Raw genomic sequence first — 16,620 nt, 5'->3', positions numbered from 1 at the left:
CTTAAAAAAAAAAAAAAAGTTAAAAAAAATCAAACGATGTGGAGTGTGTGTGTGTATATATGTATATACGTGTGTATATATGTACATATATACATATATATGTGTATATGTATCTATACACACGTGTGTGTGTGTGCGTGCGCATACACACACACACACACACACACACACACACACAGAGGGATATTACTCAACCCTAAAAAAGAACGAGATCCTGCCATCTGCGACAACATGGACAGACCTAGAGGCTAAGTGAAACAAGTCAGAGAAAGACAAATAACATATGATTTCACTTACATGTGGAGAAAATAGACACACAAATACAGAGAACAAACTGATGGTGGCCAGAGGGGAAGGATTCGGGATGGACAAAAATGGGTGAAGAAGTGGGAGACATAGGCTCCAAGTTATGGAATAAGTCACAAGCATACAAGGTACAGCATGGGGAATATAGTCAGTGGTGTTATAATGGCTTTGTATGGTAACCGTGGCTACACTTGTGGTGAGCACAGCCTAAATATAGAGTTGTTAAATCACTATGTTGTATATCTGAAACTAATGTAGCATTGTACATCAAGTATACTCAAAATAAAAATAAAAGTCTCATGCAAAACTTAATCAAATGCAGAAAGAGCTAATATAAATTGGCAAAACCAAACATAATTCTGAAATAACAGAAGTTAACTGAGGTATTATATATTTACACCAATAATGCCATATAGCCAAGAAAAAAAGCACAAATCCAGCCACCATCAGACCAGGCAGGGTATTATATGCTTAAAAGACCTACTACTTATTTCTATAACCAAGAGAGAATTGCATGACCAAAAGCCATGGCATAGCAGGGAATTAAACTTTCACTGCTTCAAAAGAGTATTTTTTTAAAACATCTGTACACATAAAAATTGGTAAGCCTTATACATTTTCTTGACTCATAACTCCTATGTCCAAAAACTACATCAAACACGGATTTTTAGGTTGTATGTGGATTTTTGTTAAAAACAGAAAAAAACTTTAAAAAATCAACTCATTATTTAAAACATTAGCATTTTAGCCTGTAACTCAGCACATCTTTTGGAAATGAGAAAATTTCTAAAGAAATAAAGGAGTGCACAGGAAGATTTACATATCTGAACAGGGGCACTGGTTTGAGTGAACTATTAGGAACTGCCTAAATGTTAAATAATAAGGGATAAGTTAAATCATAAACCAGACTCTTTGGACCACCCAATATTTTGAGATTTTGCTAAAAGAAATGAACTCTTATCCCAGAATTATGAACATAAGGATACCCCAAAATTTTTGCATGCAATGAAGGAGATTTACAAATAACTGAAGCTTAAACCACCTTACCCAGGCTAGAAATATTTAGTATCATGTAAACATTATGTTCATATTACATTGTTAAATGAAAAAAGCAGGGGATAAACCAGTAGATGCAAAAAAAGAAATATGTATCTATGAACAGTAAAAAGACAAGAGACCAAGTTATTAGGAGTGGTTATCCTCGGATAGAATTACAGATATTTTATATTCCTCTATGATTTTGTATATTCTCTGTATTTTCTATAATGAACTAGTTATATAATAAGAAAATGTGAGTAAGAATTTATCCTGTACAAATTACTAACAAAGTTAGCAACAGGCTCAAATTATGATCATTCTGTCAAGTTTTAAAGTATGTAATAAGAAAATAATAAATCACTGATGATCACTGATAACAGGGTACTCACGGATAATGTAAATCTGCTAGATGGAGAAAGGTCACAGTACTTCCTATTTCATGTAATACCACAAACTTAAAAGCAATCACAGGCAATAACTAAAAGTTCTCTTTTGTAAATACAAAACTATTTTTTGCTGTTGGACTTCGGGATACTTTGTAAAGAGTCTAAAATAAGTTTTTAAAGAAACAAAGATCAGAACAAAAACTTACATTTTCTATTGTGTATTAACAGAGCTTGTTTCAGATCTATGGTTGCTCTTCCTAATAAAGCATCTGACTTTAAAGTATAATGACTCCAAACTCGAAATTCCAATGTAGTCTGTGGGGTCACATTTCTGTATGGGTAAAATTATAACAAAAATACAGGAGTATACATTTACTTCAATAATTTTTAAAAAGCCATGAATTCAGTTTGAGAAAAAATACTGTATGAAACAGTAAACTATCTGAATTATGAATAAAAATAATGATTTGCTTTCACGTATATTAGGACTTCAGTAACTAAGAATTTTTATAATTAGCAAACCAAAATAGCAGCAATAGATCAAGAGTCCTGTTGAGATTTCACAATAACACTATTTCTATTTGAACAAATTCCTAAAGATTTAAGACAACTGATGGCATTATTTTTTAACACTTCTACTATGCCAACATTATGTTTCAAATGACAAAATTAAGGATAACTGATTTTTTACACTATTTTTACAAGACAGTAACAGAAAATATGGGTATATGGAATAATTCAGTTAATAAAGCAAAAAGCAAGAATTATTATACTTCCTCTCTAAAGAAAATAAAATTAACCAAAAGTCTCATCATACTTAAAATTGTATATTCACACTAGAAAATTGCACTCCTACTTTGAAGTCATCCTACAACTACAACAACAAAATCACAAAAGATTTTCAAGCATACTTTCCCTTTTGGAAATTTTGCATTCTCTATGCAAGGTACTTACACGGTTAGTTGTTCATCCCATTTTGGATTAGAAGAACTACTGGATTTTGCTGTTTTCTTAATTTCTCCATCTACAACTACTTCTGTATATATTGCTGTTCCAAACCAGTTCTTTTTTCTTTTTAGTTTGGCACTAGAAACTAACAGAAACATGATAATCAGTAGTGAATACATGTAAACAAATAGTATTTTGTAGTAATAAATCAATAAAAACGGAACTGTGCTTCTTAAGCAACTTAAACTCTTTTCCTTGGAGAATGAAGAAACAATACAAAAGGGCTATTATTGATAATGCCCAAGAATCATTTGAATTCTTGACAGTTTTACAGAAATAAAATTCACATACCATATAATTCACCCATTTAATCTGTATAATTCAATGGTTTTTTTATTTTTTTATTTTTTTACATTTATTCATTTTTAAGAGACAGAGAGAGACAGCACAAGCGGGGGAAGGGGCAGAGAGAGAGGGAGACAGAATCTGAAGCACCTTCAGCCTCTGAACTGTCAGCACAGAGCCCGACGCGGGGCTCAAACTCACAAACCGCAAGATCATGACCTGAGCCAGTCAGATGCTTAACTGACTGAGCCACCCAGGCGCCCCTATAATTCAATGGTTTTAATATATTCACAGTTGTGCAACCATCACCATAAGCAAATTAAAAACATATTCATCACCCCAAAAAGAAACCCCACATAGTCACCCTATTTCCTCCCAGTCCCTCCCCCTTGGCCCTAGGCAACTACCAATTACTCTCCATTTCTATAGATTTGCCTATTCTGGACATTTCACAGAAATGGATTCATATAACATATGGTTTTTTGTGACTGTCTTCTTTCACACTTAGCATGCTTTCAAGGTTCATCCATGTTGTAGCATGTATCAGTACTTCATTCCTTTTATTGACAAATAATATTCCACTGTACAGGTATCCTTTTTATCTGCCCATTCATCAGTTGATAAGAGATCTGGGTTGTTTCTACTGGGTTGTTGTTGTTGGGTTGTTGTCTATTGTGCATAATACTACTATAAACATTCATGCACAAGTTTTTGTGTGGACATATGTTTTCATTTCTCTTGGCATACACCTAGGAGTGGAACTACTGGGTCATATGATAACTCTGTTGAATAATGCCAGACTGTTTTCCAAAGTAGTTGTACCATTTTACATCCCCACCAGCAGGATATAAGGGTTCCAATTTCTCCACATCCTTGCCAACCATTTGAATTTAATAATGAACTGCATCAAGCATCAAGAGAAAGGTAAGTATCTTCAGATTCAACATACCTATTAACCTGTGCACTACAGGTAGTGTTTCATACTTGCCTACTGAAAATTATATGAACTTGGGCAATATTTTAAAAAATGCTTTATCTGGTTTTTTGGTTTCCAAAAAAAGGGAAGTATTTGCTTTTTCAAATAAAAACATTAATATCAAAATGTCATTTGAAAAATTAACCATAACCCTTCACAGAAAGTGAATTTTATATCAAATTGACCTGATTTGGAGGAAGACCTATTTAATTTAAGCTAAGCAATTAATTTTAAATAATTTTTACAACTACTAATTCAAATAAGGAGTATGTATTTTCAGCGCAAACTACGACTGCCAGCAGTAATAACAACTTATCAAGATCACCTCTATCATCTATTACCTATGAATACATGGGTCTGAGATGAGAAAGTGGAACACTTCCTCCATGCCGTATCTGTATCACATGTTAAGGATAGGAACATAAGCTAATGCCTTCCATTCTACTGTGAGAAAATAGTAACAAACAGTCACACAAATAAATCACTGAAATACAAAGTGATAAATACTGCCACAAGTATTTGAAATATAGTATATCTTTAATTAATATCTGAAGTACAGCAAGAGAGACTCAAAGAAATACTATAATTAAGTACTGGTAACATAAAACAATCGGAGTGTTCAATGGAATGCCTGAAGTGCTATTATCAGGGTCTTGGCAAAACTCATTCCCATCCTTCTGTTGCAAATTGCTCTAAGTTCAACACCACTGTAGTGACATAGAAGGCACAGACATCTCTCTCTCAAAAAGTCCCCCACCCAAGATTCTTCACTCCAAATTGAAGAGTGATTTCCTCAAAATAAGCAGGGCTTATCAATACACTAGAAGGGGAAGGCAATACTGCATGGTGTTAAAAGCAAAAGGTGTCTTTTCAACAAATGGTGTTGGCACAATTGGACATCCACATGCAAAAATATTAATGCAAGCACAAACCTAACATCCTTCATAAAAATTAACTCAAAATGTATCACAGACCTAAATAAAACATAAAACCATAAAACTGTTTAGAAGATAAGAAAATCTACATGACCTTGGGTATAGTGATGCTTTCTTAAATACAACACCAAAGGCATGATCCATGAAAGAAACAACTGATAAGTTGTACTTCATTAATATTAAAAACTTCTGCTCTGCAAAAGACAATGTCAAGAGAATAAGAAGACATACCACAGAGTAAGAGAAAATATATGCAAAAGACACATCTGATAAAGAACTATTGTCCAAAATATATACAGGACTCTTAAAACTCAACAATAAGAAAACAACCTTATTTTTAAAAAATGGGCCAAAGACCTTAACAGCACTTTACCAAATAAGTATGTGGACAGCAAGTAAGCATATGAAAAGCTGTTTAAAATGTTATCTGAAAAAAACAAATTTAAGCAACCATGAGATACCACTACACATACATATTAGAACAGCCAAACTCTGGAACACCAGCAACACTAAATGTTGCGGAGGATGTGGAGGAACAGGAACTCTTACTCATTGCTGGTGGGAATGCAAAATGGTACAGCCACTTTGAAAAACAGTTTGTTGGTTTCTTATAAACTAGACACAGGCTTACCATATGAGCCAGGAATTGTACTCCTTGGTATTTATCCAAAGGAGGTGAAAAGTTGTATCTACACAAAAAACCACACATGGATATTTACAGCAGTTTTATTCATAACTGCCAAAACTTAGAAGCAACCAAGATGTCCTTCAGTAGGTGAATGAACAAACTGTAGTATACCCAGAAAATGGAATATTATGCAGCACTAAAAAGAAATAAGCTATCAAGCCACAGAAAAACCTAGAGAAAACTTAAATGCATATTTAAGTTTTATTTAGTTTTACCAAATGAAAAATGTCAATCTGAAAAGGCTATATACTGCATAATTCTAACTATACAACATTCCAGGAAAGACAGTAAAAAGATCAGTGGTTGCCAGGGCTTGGGGAATGGGTGAGGAATGAATAGATGGAGCACAGAAGAATTTTAGGGCAGTGAAAACACTCTATGTTACTATAAAGATGGATACAGGTCATTATACAATTGTCCAAACCTGCAGAAGGTATAACACCAAGAATGAGCCTTAAAGTAAACTATGCACTTTGAGTGACTATGATGTGTGAAAGTAGGTTCATCAATTGTAATGAATGCCCCACTCTGGTGAATGATTATTAATGGAGGAGGCTGTGCATGTGTAGGATCAGAGGTATATGGGAAATCTCTGTACCTTCCTCTCAATTTTGCTGTGAACCTAAAACTGCTTTTAAAAAAAATAAGTCATATGTGGACACATCTGGGTTCATATTTTAACTCTGCCACTTACTAGATACCTGACCTTAAGTAAATCAATTAACCTCTCTGACCCTCAATTTTCTCATTTGAAAAATAGGGGAACAATAGTATCTGATTCTTAGGATTGGTGAAGAAAAGCCTGCAAGTACAATTATTATAAATGCATGCCTGGCAACCACTTATGGTAACTATTACTCTATCATTATTATTATTCATATTTACTGTATAGAATTAACTCTTCTGAGTTAATTACAGATACATTCAAAATCTATCCATTTTACACCTTTTATTGGCAAAGTCTTCAATAATACTAGGTGCTAGCAAGGTAAAAAAAAGTGATTTTTAAAAGATACAATTTGGGCAAAAATTTAATATAAAGAACTAAAATGCTATGATTTTAAGTAACTAAAAAATAACCTTGTTAATTCAAGTAAGATTCTAATTAGTGAATTACATATTTTTCCATTTAATAAGTTTCCTTTGGTGTTATTCACAAAACGTCCTCTCTTCTAAGATTACATAAATACTGAAAAATCTATCAGAAAGAGTCCGTATGCGTGTATCTAAAGAGACAACATTTAAGAGACCCACTCATAATAATAACACCTCAAGACCCAGTGCTAATATCATCCTCAACGGGGAAAAAATGAGAGCTTTTCAAGAACAAGGTCAGGAACAAGACAGAGAGGTCCACTCTCGCCACTGTTATTCAACACAGTATTAGAAGTCTTAGCCTCAGCAGTCAGACAACACAAAGAAATAAAAGGCATCCAAATCGGCCAGGAGGAGGTTAAACTTTCACTCTCTGCATATGACACGATACTCTATACGGAAAACCCAAGATTCCACCAAAAAACTGCCAGAACTGATCCATAAATTCAGCAAAGTCACAGAATATAAAATCAATGCACAGAAATCAGTTGCATTCCTATACACCAATAATGAAGCAACAGAAAGAGAAATCAACAATCCCTTGCACCAAAAACCATAAAATACCTAGGATAAATCTAACCAAAGAGGCGAAAAATCTATACACTGAAAACTACAGAAAGCTTATGAAAGAAATTGAAGACGACACAAAAAAATGGAAAAACATTCCATGCTCATGGATAGGAAGAACAAGTATTGTTAAAATGTCAATACTACCCAAAGCAATCTACAAATTCAATGTAATACCTATCAAAATAACACCAGCATTCTTTAAGGAGCTAGAACAAACAATCCTAAAATTTGTATGGAACCAGAAAGACCCCGGATAGCCAAAGCAATATTTAAAAAGAAAACCAAAGCAGGAGGCATCACAATCCGGGACTTCAAGATGTATTACAAAGCTGTAATCATCAAGATAGTATGGTACTGGCACAAGAACAGACACTCAGATCAATGGAACAGAATAGAGAACCCAGAAATGGACCCACAGACCTATGGCCAGCTAATCTTTGACAAAGCGGGAAAGAATATCCAATGGAATAAAGACAGTCTCTTCAGCAAGTGGTGCTGGGAAAAATGGACAGCGACATGCAGAGAAATGAACCTGGACCACTTTCTTACACTATACACAAAAAACTAAACTCAAAATGGATGAAAGACCTAAACGTAAGACAGGAAGCCATCAAAATCCTCGAGGAGAAAGCAGGCAAAAACCTCTTTGATCTTGGCCGCAGCAGCTTCTTACTCAACATGTCTCCAGAGGCAAGGGAAACAAAAGCAAAAATGAACTACTGGGACCTCATCAAAATAAAAAGCTTCTGCACAGCAAAGGAAACAATCAGCAGAACTAAAAGGCAACCAACAGAATGGGAGAAGATATTTGCAAACGACATATCAGATAAAGTTAGTAACCAAAATATATGAAGAACTTACCAAACTCAACACTCCCAAAATAAATAATCCAGTGAAGAGATGCGCAAAAGACATGAATAGACACTTCTTCATAGACAACATCCAGATGGATAACTGACACATGAAACAACAGCCAAAGTATGGAAAGAGCCCAAATGTCCATCGATGGATGAATGTATAAAGAAGATGTGGTGTGTGTGTGTGTGTGTACACACACACACACACACACACACACACACACACACACACGTATACATATGGTGGAGTATTAGTCAGCAATAAAAATGAATGAAATCTTGCCATTTGCACCTACATGGATGGAACTAGAAGGTATTAAGCTAAGCGAATTAGAGAAAGACAAATATCATATGACTTCACTCATATGAGTACTTTAAGATACAAAACAGATGAACCTAAGGAAAGGGAAGCAAAAATAATATAAAAACAGGGAGGACGACAAAACATAAAAGGCTCTTAAATATGGAGAACAAACAGAGGGTTACTGGAGGGGGTGGGAGGGGGGATGGGCTAAATGGGTAAGGGGCATTAAGGAATCTACTCCTGAAATCATTGTTGCACTATATGCTAACTAATTTGGATGTAAATTAAAAAAATAAATTAAAAATACCCCAAGAAATAAATTAAATTAAAAACAGGAAAAAAATAATAATGCCTACCCACCCCCCCCAAATCTAGTAATAAATAAATGTAGAGGATCTGCATGAAGATAACTATGAAACCTCACAGATAGACATAAAAGACTTGATGGGAATGACATGATATATTCCTGGATTTGGCAGTTTTAACAATGAAAGATTTCAATTATCTCTAATTTAATGCATTATTATTTTTTTTTAATGTTTATTTATTTTTGAGAGAGAGACAGACTGGGAGCAGGGGAGGGGGAGAGAGGGAAAGGAGACACAGAATCTGAAACAAGCTCCAGGTTCTGAGCTGTCAGCACAGAGCCTGATGCAGGGCTCAAACTCATGAGTTGTGAGATTGTGACCTGAGCCGAAGATGGATGCTTAACTGACTGAGCCACCCAGGGACCCTTAATATGTTATTTTTAAACGATCTAAATGAAAACATTAACATTGGTTTTGAGGGAGTTTTGGGACGGCATGGCAGCAGAGGAAAAGGGAAGGCACGACTCAAAAATTCAAATGAAAGGTTAAAAAAAAAAAAAAAGAATGGTGCAGATATATTTTAAAATACCAAGTAATGAGACTTCTCCCAATATATTATGTAAAGTACTACAAAATGAAAATTAAAGGGGCGCCTGGGTGGCTCAGTCGGTTAAGCGTCCGACTTCGCTCAGGTCATGATCCCGCGGTTCGTGAGTTCAAGCCCCGCGTCAGGCTCTGTGCTGACAGCTCAGAGCCTGGAGCCTGTTTCAGATACTGTGTCTCCCTCTCTCTCTCTGACTCTCCCCCGTTCATGCTCTGTCTCTCTCTGTCTCAAAAATAAATAAACGTTAAAAAAAAAAAAATTAAAAAAAAATTAAAATTAAAATAATCTACGATGTAAGGGCAGAGATGAAAAAAAGAATAAGATGTTTGTATATGATCATGGTAGCATTTCAAATCCATGGGAAAAGATAGATTATTCCATAAATGTTGAAGCATTTGAAAAGAATAAAGCTAAATAAAGTTAAAGTTAAAACACTCATACAAAATTATGATACATATGATCACAATTTAAAAGGTGAAAGTAATAGAAGACACAATAGCTAAAAATTTACAAATGTGAACATAACAGTGCAGTAGCTTTTCAATCTCAAGTCTTACATTTTTATATGCCTTGCACTCTGTTTCTTATCCTTTCCTAAAGAAAGCCTGAAATCTCAACTATTTTTAGATGGTATGCGTATGTTTGCTACTATGCTTATGTGCATGCTTTACTCTAGTAGATCACGATATTACGGTGGGTAACTTTCTTTTAATTTTTTTTACAGTTTTCCTTCTTTCCATGATCAATGTTCATATTCTTATTTGCTACTGCCAATCAGATGTGTTAAGAACAGAAATAGGAATAAAAATAAATCAGTTAATAGAATATGTCAGTTTATAAATCATACCTGCCAAACTGTAATAGCAGAAGGGTCTTAAACATGGTACTGATTATTTTAAAAATAAAACAAATATCAATACAAAACAAAAACAAAAAGAAGAAATATCAACAGAGGTCACTGTTCTCTAATAAAAGGAGCGACAGACAACTTAGACTTCTAAAACCTTGGGATTTTCCTAACAGAAGACACTTGATCTGATTCTCAGTCTTTACTAGTAAAATAGTAAATATTTATTCCAAAAGGTATTGTTAAATCAGTTAAGATTGTGGATTATACGGTGCTTCGTATTTTTAAAAAATTAGATCAACAAAATGAAAGAAAGGTAAAAGGGGAGGGGAGGAAAGGGGAAAAGAGAAAAGCAAGGACTAAAATCTGGTGCCATTTAGCATAGGTCCAAGTTCAGTTTCCCAAGACCATCACTGTATTTCAAAAGAGTAATTGATACTCAAAATGATAAATACCATGGTGGCATTATCTTGGCTACTTGCACTTCTCTGGTCCACAACTATTTTCCAATTGGTTCTCTAGACTTTATGGTGATTCTATGAGCTACTTGATAGCTGTTCAGTAAGTTAGTTTTTGGCTCAAATCAATCAGATCAAGTTTTTGTTATTTCAACTAAGAACTCACACAAAGGTCAGGACCAAAAACAAAGTTACACCTCAGATATGTTAGCCACAGGTCCTGCACAAATAACACTGAAAATGAAAAATGTGGCTGTAAGCCTCTTATGTAGAGCAAAAGAAGAAATATTAGGAATTACCTACCTAGGTGGTTGTGAAGTGAAGTACACATCAGAATCATCCAGGGAATTGCCTCAAAACATACACCCCCATGGTTCACAGAAGATGAAATACAATACCCCTTAAACATGGCTCAACCTCACTCATAATGAGAGAAATGATATTTACAATGACACCAAGATACTACTTTTAAAATAAATAAACATTAAAAAATAAAATTATTTTGAGAGAGAGAGTGAGCCCAAGTGGGGGAGCAGCAGAGATAATCCCAAGCAGGCCTGTGCTCTCAGCACAGAGCCCGATACAGGGTTTGAACTCACAAACTATGAGATCACGACCTGATCCAAAACCACGAGTCGGACACTTAACCAACTGAGCCACCCAGGCGCTCCCAAGATACTACTTCTTCCCTGTCAACAACCCAGAGCTTGATAACATCTTTTGATGAAGCTATGGGGAAACAGGCACTCTCTTAGATATCCAGGAACACAAAATGGTACAGACCGTATGGAGAGGAATTTGCCAATAAATGGCAATATTACATGTATCTACTCCCTGACTCAGCAATTTAATTCTAGGATTCTATCCTAAAGACACATGAGCAAAAACAAGAAATGACATTTGCATAAATCTTTATTGTAGCACTATTTGTAATAGCAAAAGAATGGAATCCTGATGTCCATCAACAGGAGACTAGTTGAATTAGCTTTGGTATGTCTATTCAACAGAGCACATACTATGCAACACCAGAAAGGTATATACCCTGCTATGGAGCAAGCTCCAAGATAATACTGTAAAATGAAGAAAAGTGCCTAAGAAGTGGGGGTTGGGAGGAGAGATATGAACACATATACTATACATATCTGCTTAAATTTTCAAAAAGAAGCAGGGGCGCCTGGGTGGCGCAGTCGGCTGAGCGTCGGGCTTCAGCTCAGGTCATGATCTCACGGTTTATGAGTTCGAGCCCCACATCGGGCTCTGTGCTGACAGCTCAGAGCCTGGAACCTTTCAGATTCTGTGTCTCCCTCTCTCTCTGCTCCTCCCCTGCTCGTGCTCTGTCTCCCTCTTTCTCTCTCTCTCAAAAATAAACATTAAAAAAAATTAAAAAAACAAAAAGAAGCAATGGAAAAGCAAACTAAAGCTAATAAAAATGTTTATGTACATTTTTAGGTAAGGAGAGAAGGGGGAGGAGTGGCATGGAGTAACCAGACCTCTCCAAATACACCTTGATTTAACAGTTTTAACTCCAGAACTATATAAATGTTTTACATGCAATAAACAAAAATAAAAATAACTGAAAGCAATAAGCCCAACTGATTATCAACTTGGTGATATAACCAAATGGGAAACTATTTTAAGTTACTTTGAAACATGGTATTCTGACTATACACCCTAAGGAGGGCAACTTACAAAGAAATCATAAACTGGGTCTATTGTTTTTAGTAATTTTAATGTTGGCAATCTGTATGTGTGCATTAGGATAAAACAGACATAATTATGTTAATGTCATCTGGAATTAAGATTTTTGGGTTAAGAGAAAGAGAGATAGAAATATAAAGTCAAATAAAGTAAAAATATCATTTTTCTCCTTTTAGTGGAAAATGGTATGTAGAGACTACAGCCATTTTGAATTTGAAATATCAGCATGAACTCAGGATTTGGTTTTTGCTTTCTAAGACATAAACATTTCCTAGCCCTGGTCACTGAAAACCCTAGGAACAACTGACCTCATAGCGTAAGTACCATAGGAATTACAGTATCTTCTTACAGTATCTTCTCAATCCCACCTCTCCTGAGGCAAATACTGGTTCTGATATTCTAAGCACAGAGCTGCATACACACATCCCTCCTTTTTTATATCCATATGGTTGTATACTATGCACACTACTCCACATCTTTCACTTATTATTTTAGAACTTGGTTCCTTTGGGTACATATATTTATTTCATTTCATTGTCTAACTAGAATTCCACTGCCAATCTTGCTATTATAAACTTTCTTCCCTCCCTCTCCCTCTCCCCAATATATATTTTACCTCCAGGAATTTTTTATCTTGCAGTTATTTATATTGTTGATATATAATGAATGAATTCACCTGCTAACCAAGACTCTAATCTTCTGCAAATGCTGTTCCCTCTCCCTCTAATGCTCTTTGCTTCCAATCTAATTTGAGATGAATTTTGACTCCTCCTGCAAGAGTTAAAGTATTATGCTCTGAGTCCTTCTCTTACCCTATTCTCCTGTGTCTGCAGGCCATCTCCGATCCCAAGCAGAGTAAAGACACGTTCCTCTAAGTTCTCACTGCATCTAGTTAATAATCACTCTGAATGATAATTGTCCATATAAAACAAACCTGTCTTAATACTACACAGTAAATTCCTGGAGAACTAGGGCCTTATGTTTTCTTATATGTAATTCCAATTAAATTCTGGCCAATGATTGGATGGCTAAATAAATGAAAAACAGCCTTCAACATCCTTCTCTACTCTAGTAACCATTTAAGAACCATTTCAATGATGTTTTTTCTAATACCCAAATTTTCCCACTACCAAAGAGGATATATCTTCCCTGCATTCAGCACAGGGTCAATAAATATTTACTGAGTAAATAAAATACTTTAGAAGGTCTCTACCTTTAAGGCCTATTGCAACAAACATACCACAGTATGAAACTAAAAGAAAAGACACTTATGGAATAAGTTTGCTGAATTGCGTATTAAAAAGGAAGGTTCAGCAGGGAATTGCTATATTAAGTTATTATGAAAATAACTTACCAGTTACCTGTAACTGTGACCTCCCACTGTGGTTATTACTAGTATCAGAACGTGGTGAAGCAGTGGCCATGTCCCAATATTCAGCTTAAACCTATTAAAAAGTGTATTCAGGTGTTAGACAAGGGAGTGTAACTTTCAATATGATTAAAACAGTTTAAATAAATTAGGAAACTGTACCTAATACATTATTTTCAACTCATCAAATGACATATTCACAGTTGTCTTCCATTTAAAATGAAAACTTAGTACTATAAGCATTAAAGAAGAATATGGCCAATAAACCAAATTTAGGTCAATTTGGACAAAATAAATGATGATACTAAGAATCCAGGGTTAGTCTATAAAAAAAATAAACATACAAATAGTTTTTATTATATAAGATATACTTCATTTATTTACTTGCTTACTTATCTGAACCACCTAAGTAAATTGGCACTTCACCTTTTAATACTTCAATGTGTATTTCCTAATACAAAGCTCTTAAATAACACAAGAACAACGACCAAATTCAGGGATTTAACTAGTACATTACTATTCTCTATTATACAGTCCATATTCTATAATTTCGACTGTCACAAACAAGGCATTATCATATTTTTTCACTATAGGACCTAGTTTAGATTTATATATTGCATTTGTTATCCTGTCTCCAGTAAATCTTACATTTCTTTAGTTAATTTTTTCCATGTTCTACTTCATTCCTTCACCTCAGTTTTTACTTTTTAAAGTAAAATACAAAGCTGAGCTACTTCACCTTTTTTCTACATGGCAAATATTTTAAGACTAAATTTCTATCCACCTTTAACCCACTAAAGGAAGGATAAAATGGAACATTCTAGTCAAGATGAAGAGAAATTAATGAACATAATGTTTATCTTGTTTTTCCCTGTCTGTAGTCTTTTTTATGCTCCATTTAGATCATTCCCCCAAATTCAGGAATCTAACACTCTCAAAATCATTATACTCTCTCTTCACTTATTTATAGTTGCATATATTATGTGTCTGTATATATGTGTGTATGTGTATAAAAAGGTAAACAGTTGGGGCACCTGGGTGGCTCAGTCAGTTGGGCGTCTGACTTCGACTCAGGTCATGATCTTGCAGTCTGTGAGTTCAAGCCCCATGTTGGGCTCTGTGCTGACAGCTCAGAGCCTGGAGCCTGCTTTAGATTCTGTCTCTATCTCTGTCTGCCCCTCCCCTACTCTCACCGTGTGTCTCTCTCTCTCAAAAATAAAATAAAAACATTAAAAAAAATTAAAAAAAAAAAAGATAAACAGTTGCTTACTATTTGATTAATTAACTTTGGTTAACATTTATTCACAGATTCTGCAACCTCATCTAGGCCAATGCTGTTATTCTGCAGGTGAGAAAACCAACTCAAGGATTATATCACCTGCAGGTACGTCAGGTGTCATATTCATAGAAGAAAATCAATGGGAATAGAAACTTTCAATAATCCATGGACAATGAAGAAAATCAATGGTGAAGGTTTGAAACTGAAGGCTTTTAATTTTAAGTAGCTGGTATACTAAATACTTTGAAAGGTCCTCCTGCTTCAGTGTAAAAGATCCTGGATAAATTAAAACCAGTATAGTTTTCAAACACTGTTATATTTTCAAGAAGTATAAAAAATTATCAAGCTTGCTCCCACCCCATATAATAGCAAAAAAACAAACAAAACAAAAACCAAAAAAACAACAACAAAAAAACCTTTTAACTAAGCTGAAATATAACAGCGAGTAGTAAGCAAAAAATACATTTTTTTTAACTAGAATATTGCCCTGGATGTGCATGCTGATAGTAGCGCTGGGATCAAGAGATAAAGCACTCGGTCTGCTGCAAGGTAAGGGAGCAGAGACTCCCACAAGAAGCAAGAACCCAAGTCTGCTATAACCTGTAACACAGCAGAAATATACATATGCTCGCAGGAATGGACCCCAATTTAAGCCACTGTGATTACCCAAGATAAAGAGCAACCAGTTATGAGCTTACGGTTTAAAAAAAAAAAAATCAAACTTATAAGAAAACAAGTCACCATGAGTAGAAACAAAAAATAATACTCTCTGAGCCTACATGGACTTTACATATTATGATGATTAATAGTACAGATTAAGTATAAATTTTTAAAAATTTAGTTTTAACAATAAAAGATAAAACACGGTCAAGCAAAAAGACTTGGAAAAATAGCATTGCATATTTGAAAAATAAACCTGACAGAATTTGCTTAAACTCCTTCTTTTAGAATGGTTTCAGATTTATACAAGTTGAGAAGATAATGGAGCTCTCATATACCCCACACTCAGCTTCCATGTGGGGTATATAAAAACTCACATCAGTATGCCACATTCGTCATAACTAATGAGATGATCTCAATATATTATTATTAAATTCTATAGTTTATTCAGACCAGATAGAACTTAAGAATCAGTAAATTTGAATATAAATCTGCAAAAGTCATTAACAAGTAAGTACTGAAATAAACAGATGGAAAATACCAAAGAAAGGCTAAAAGACATGAAAGTAATCTGACATATATTTCTACTCATATTCCAGAAAATGAAGAAAGAGGAGGTCATACTAGGAGAGAAAGTGACTTAATTTTCTAGAAACAATGAAAGACATTTATCCCCAATTCTAAGAAATACAGCATGTGTATATGTATATGTATATGTATATGTATATGTATATGTATATGTATATGTATATGTAAAAGAGGTGGGATAAAAATAAAGACATTCACATGTGGCCACACAGTAGTGAAACTGCAGGACACCAACAAAGGACCATGTTAAATAAAAGCAGCCAGAGAGAAGACATTACAAAGGAAGAGAATAATGTGACAGAATTCTTAACAACAATGAAAGCATAGAAGGTACAACAAGCATATCTACAAAGAACTGAGA

General features: G+C 34.6%; 1 protein-coding gene across 8 annotated transcripts in view; it reads right to left on the bottom strand.

Annotated features, from left to right (window-relative positions):
• WWP1 (WW domain containing E3 ubiquitin protein ligase 1) overlaps positions 1-16,620 on the bottom strand; it is a 133,998-nt gene that overhangs the window by 86,442 nt on the left and 30,936 nt on the right. For 5 of the 8 annotated variants that reach the window (XM_060610839.3, XM_060610835.3, XM_060610838.3 and 2 more), the window contains 3 exons: positions 13,718-13,808; positions 2,685-2,823; positions 1,937-2,061 (listed from right to left, as the gene is read on the bottom strand). In XM_060610839.3, the coding sequence (XP_060466822.2) occupies positions 1,937-2,061; positions 2,685-2,823; positions 13,718-13,787 (334 nt within the window). In that variant the 5' untranslated portion in view covers positions 13,788-13,808. The remainder of the gene's footprint in view (positions 1-1,936; positions 2,062-2,684; positions 2,824-13,717; positions 13,809-16,620) is intronic. The other 3 variants (XM_060610833.3, XM_078441486.2, XM_060610832.3) reach the window with 1 other exon arrangement.

Source organism: Panthera onca, chromosome F2, assembly GCF_046562875.1.
Source record: "Panthera onca isolate mPanOnc1 chromosome F2, mPanOnc1 haplotype 2, whole genome shotgun sequence".
In the NCBI taxonomy this organism is placed as follows: Eukaryota; Metazoa; Chordata; class Mammalia; order Carnivora; family Felidae; genus Panthera; species Panthera onca.
This window is presented reverse-complemented; position numbering and strand designations above follow the sequence as displayed.